At 43.8% G+C, this 5,421-nt stretch overlaps 1 protein-coding gene across 1 annotated transcript in view; it reads right to left on the bottom strand.

The window, feature by feature from the left end:
* Window positions 1-5,421, bottom strand: part of llgl2 (LLGL scribble cell polarity complex component 2) — a 71,182-nt gene that overhangs the window by 12,197 nt on the left and 53,564 nt on the right. The window contains exons 21-25 of the mRNA XM_020608903.1: window positions 3,317-3,581; window positions 2,396-2,546; window positions 2,280-2,308; window positions 1,447-1,494; window positions 901-943 (exon numbers count right to left, since the gene is read on the bottom strand). Coding sequence (XP_020464559.1) covers window positions 901-943; window positions 1,447-1,494; window positions 2,280-2,308; window positions 2,396-2,546; window positions 3,317-3,581 — 536 coding nt within the window. The remainder of the gene's footprint in view (window positions 1-900; window positions 944-1,446; window positions 1,495-2,279; window positions 2,309-2,395; window positions 2,547-3,316; window positions 3,582-5,421) is intronic.

Raw genomic sequence — 5,421 nt, 5'->3', positions numbered from 1 at the left:
TTTAATCCATAATCATCAAAATTGAAACAAATAAAGGCTTGAAATATTTCACTTTGTGTGCAGTGAACTAATATAACATACAAGTTTCACTTTTTGAAACAAATTATTGAAATAAATGGACTTTTCCTTGATATTCTAATTTTTTGGCACATACCTGTATAGACAGGTGTGTGGCTTTCCTAATCACGTCCAATCAGTATAATCAAACACAGCTGGACTCAAATGAAGGTGTAGAACCATCTCAGGGATGATCAGAAAAAATGGGCAGCACCTAAGTTAAATATATGAGTGCCACAGCAAAGGGTCTGAATACTTATGACCATGTGATATTTCAGTTTTTCTTTTTTAATAAATCTGCAAAAATGTCATTCTGTGTTTTTCTGTCAATATGGGGTGCTGTGTGTACATTAATGAGGAAAAAAATGAACTTAAATGCTTTTAGCATATGGCTGCAATATAAGAGTGAAAAATTTAAGGGGGTCTGAATATTTTCCATACCCACTGTATATAGACTGTTCTACAAGTGGATAAGCAATGCTATTTTATAAACTGATGCTGAATGTTTGGCCCCTCAATACAGGGGAATATCAAAAATTTTGGAAAAGTCTAAGTGTGATTAGTGATCTAACCGATGCATTTCAAATATTTATTGGCTTCAACTAGTGCTGTGAAAAAGCAAGACAGGGTCAGGAAGAGAGAGCAGAAGAGAGAGATGTAGGAGGAGGGCAGCAGCCAACATGCAACTGCTGTGGGAGACCTAGTGCAGATACAGGTCAGATGAACAGCACAACAGCACTACTACATTCAATAAAAAAAATGAAAGGCATGCCCCCCTGAGCTACCACCACAATTAGAATCTAATTCTCTGGGAAACACTGATAATGAATGGCTGATACTAACATTTGGTCTGCTTCTAGGGACTTCTGGATCTCCTGAAGTACTTCTGCAAGAAAACACAGCATTAGTACAACTAACCAGTAGTCTCTGAACCCAGCCATCTATACCCTACTGTGTATGGAGTGTGAAATGCAAAGGCCATTGTACAAATCATGTGATGGGATGAAATTTGTGGGTGTGTCTGATGACAATGGGAACAGAAAGCTGATATGCTCTTTAGGAGAAGCAGTGCATGGCAGAATTACAGATGGGTGATAAATTAAAGGAAAACCCAACATACAGTGTCTCAGTAAGGTATTGCTCCAATATCTCTCATAGGTGTTCAAGCTGGAATGAGATCAGGTGACTGTGAAGGCCACAGCATATGATTCACATTATTTTCATACTCAAACCATTCAGTGACCCCTTGTGCCCTTCAGGGGGCACTGCCATCCTAAAAGAGACCACTCATTTGTTCAGGCTTTTCCTTTAATTTGTCACCTGTCTGTATGTATATTTCTACTTTACAGAATTAATACATTCTCTCCTCTGTCTCTCTCAAGTACTCACTCTCATCATTCAGTAAAGCATGCTCCATAACAGGTCTAGCTGCACTTTCTGGAACACACAGGCAGCAGGCAAGGACACATCAGTACAGTCAGCCACAAACAAGATGTGCTGTCCGTTCTTATACACACAGCACACCAGCACAATTTCAGAGTTCAGAAGCATCAAACAGAATTATATCTGGGCATGTCATGTTCCCTCTGCCAATGGCACATTTATGTTTAACTGTGATGACATTTTCTTAGCAAAAAGCTACTTTCACATTACCTGCTGAAGTGACTCAAATCAGATTTTTTCCCACCAATTGACTCAGATCTGATCTTGTCACAGATGTGTGAACAAACCAAATTCAGTTTTATCAAGTTCCAATTTGTCTCTGACAATGGAACCTCTGTCAGAATGGTTAGATTAGAATTCATGTCATTTACACCGTCTCACCATTATGCGCATGTTGCCACTATCATCATTCAGTGTTGGTCTCTCATAGACCAGTAAAAATAAACAGAGGAAAGCAACAGTGATGGGGGTCAGTGGAGGGACAAGGGCATTTCACATATTTTGGGCATTTGTGAAGAAGCCTCTGATCAAGCCAAGCTGGAAGGAACATATTGTAACCGAGCAGTTTTTGGGAATATTCTTCGATTTGACGGTTGCACAAATGACGGTATTCTTGCGCACATGCAGCTCACATTCAGTTGCATCTGCACATCCAAGGCACTTTATGAATGTGAACCATCAAGACAAAGATCGGATTTGATAAAAAAAAAAAGATCAGAACTGGGCATTAAGGCCTGTAGTGTGAACATAGCCTTAGAGACCTCTGAAAGACATTTTACCTGCATCGTCACTATATTGTCTGGTGTTTCTGGAAGGACAAAGACAACATCTCATGAGAAAGGTAAAAACTTAAGACCTAAAATTAAAATAAAGTTAATAAAGACAGTGTGTGTACCTATAAGCAGATGAAGCTCTATCTGGCTGTGGCCTGTGTTGGCTGGAAGTGGCTGATTTAGGAGGAGCCTCAACCAGACAGCGAGGCTCCACCAGGTAGCGGGTGGACAGAGAGAACCGTTCAAACTCGGATGGGGAGATCAGGTAGAAGCCTGGAGGAAGACAACAGCACACAGGATGTTTCTGAGAGGTGAAAACAGAAAAATCACTGGACTAGAAAACTGTGAGATTCTAATCTTAAGTAATTTTGTTTATATCAGTGCAAATCAGTTCTGAAACTCACAGCTGGTGCTCACTGGTTCAAGTGACAGAGAGATACTAAACATTAACTTAATCCTTCATACATTTGAGGATTCCAGTATAGTTGTGCAGTTTGCGGTTTTTAACTGTATGGAAGGAGGTAGTATTCTGAGGTTTTATTTGAGACTGTGGACCCCATCTGCCCTGCTGAGTGATTTGGAGTGGGATTTTCATTGCCAGGCCTTAAAACTCAAATACTGGATAGACTGCTACACCTTGGTAAATTTTGTTATTACGGCATCATCATTTGCTGAAAATTAAATCTCCCTTTCCAGAGGCAAAGAGGATCTACTCTCTCCCTTTTAAGGTTGGATCTTTGCACTTAAGCTCTACTGTGACTCCTAAAACTTCAAACAATGCTATAGAGGACTGGGTTTCAGTGTGACAAGCCCTCAAGGTAGAGCTTGAGAGAGCATAAAGAGCTAGCAAGCTGCCTTCCCCTTCAGGCAAACCAAGACCTGTGAACAAATTTTTTTCATTTTAAGGACAAACTTGCTGTGGTGAGAAAAATTAAAAATCAGAAAGGATCTGGCATCTTCATTACCGAGAATTTTCCAGAGGCCTGTAGTGGTAAAGGCTGAACAGAAGTCTAAATGTACAGTATGTGTAGACATGTCTTTACCCTGGCCATGCTTGGTGAAGACACAAGAAGCAATGCCACTGACGTCCTCACGGCGGATGCAGGGATAATGAACTTGCATCTTAACAGCAGGCAGTGACACCACATGGACATCACCCTGATTGGTCAGAACCACCAGACCACTCTCACTGTAGTCCTCCGACCGACTGCTGCCAAACCAGGCAACGCCTACCCTCCGTACTCTTGAGCCATCCATGGCTGTCAGCTTCAACTTCATTTTAGTACTCACCTTAGGCAGGGTGAAAACCTGAACACACATGAATACAGTCAACTAAGGGTAGTGTGTAGTCGTTTTTCTAGCTATGAGTGTGATAAAAACAATCTCACTAACACAGTTAAAATTGCTGATTTTTGGCCTTTTCCTGAGATTTGTTCACAATTACAAAACTATGGTGCTTTGCAAAAGTATTCATACCCCTTGAACTTTTCCACATTTTGTCACATTACAACCACAAATTTACATGTATTTTATTGGGATTTTATGTGATAGACCAACACAAAGTATCACATAATTGTGAAGTGGAAGGAAAATGATACATGATGCTCAAGATTTTTTACAAATAAAACTCTACAAAGTGTGGCGTGCATATATATATTCAGCCCCCTTGAGTCAATACTTGTCAAACCACCTTTCGTTGCAATTACAGCTGCAAGTCTTTTGGGGTATGTCTCTACCAGCTTTACACATTTAGAAACTGCAATTTTTGCCCATTCTTCTTTTCAAAGTGGCTCCAGTTCAGTCAGATTGGATGGAGAGCATCTGTGAACAGTAATTTTCAATTCTTGCCACAGATTCTCAATAGGATTTAGGTCTGGATTTTGACTGGACCATTCTAACACATGAATATGCTTTGATCTAAACCATTCCATTGTAGTTCTGGCTCTATCTTTAGGGTTGTTGTCCTACTGGAAGGTGAACCTCCGCCCCAGTCCCAAGTCTTTTGCAGCTTCTAACAGGTTGTTTTTTTCCCAGGATTGCCCTGTATTTAGCTCCGTCCATCTTTCCATCAACTATGACCAGTTTCCCTGTCCCTGCTGAAGAAAAGCATCCCCACAGCATGATGCTGCCACCACCATGTTTCACGGTGGGGATGGCGTGTTCAGGTTGATGTGCAGTGTTAGGTTTCTGCCACACATAGCGTTTTGCATGTAGCCCAAAAAGTTCAATTTTGGTCTAGCCCTGGGGACATGGAATGTCACCTCGCTGGTGGGGAAGGAGCCTGAGCTTGTGCAGGAGGTTGAGAGGTACCGGCTAGATATAGTCGGGCTCACCTCCACGCACAGCTTGGGCTCTGGAACCTTACTCCTTGAGAGAGGCTGGACTCTCTACTACTCTGGAGTTGCCCGCGGTGAGAGGCGGCGGGCTGGTGTGGGCTTGCTCATAGCTCCCCAGCTTAGCCGCCATGTGTTGGAGTTTACCCCGGTGAACGAGAGGGTCGCTTCCCTGCGCCTTCGGGTCGGGGATAGGTCTCTCACTGACGTTTGTGCCTACGGGCCGACTGGCAGTGTGGAGTACCCGGCCTTCTTGGAGTCCCTGGGAGGGGTGCTGGAAAAGGCCCCGACTGGGGACTCTGTTGTTCTACTGGGGGACTTCAACGCCCACGTGGGCAGCGACAGCGACACCTGGAGGGGCGTGATTGGGAGGAACGGCCCCCCCGATCTGAACCCGAGTGGTGTTTTGTTATTGGACTTCTGTGCTAGTCACAGTTTGTCCATAACGAACACCATGTTCAAGCATAAGGGTGTCCATCAGTGCACATGGCACCAGGACACCCTAGGCCGGAGGTCGATGATCGACTTTGTGGTTGTTTCATCTGACCTCCGGCCGTATGTCTTGGACACGCGGGTGAAGAGAGGGACGGAGCTGTCAACTGATCGCCACCTGGTGGTGAGCTGGATCCGATGGCGGGGAAGGAAGCTGGACAGACTCGGCAGACCCAAACGTATTGTGAGGGTCTGTTGGGAACGTTTAGCAGAATCCCCTGTCAGAGAGATCTTCAACTCCCGCCTCCGGCAGAGCTGTGACCAGATCCCGGGGGAGGTTGGAGATATCGAGTCCGAGGGGACCATATTCTCCACCTCCATTG

This window comes from Monopterus albus, unplaced genomic scaffold (assembly GCF_001952655.1).
Source record: "Monopterus albus unplaced genomic scaffold, M_albus_1.0 scaffold96.1, whole genome shotgun sequence".
Taxonomy (NCBI): Eukaryota; Metazoa; Chordata; class Actinopteri; order Synbranchiformes; family Synbranchidae; genus Monopterus; species Monopterus albus.
The sequence above is the reverse complement of the archived record's forward strand: the minus strand, read 5'-3'. Positions and strand labels throughout refer to the sequence as shown.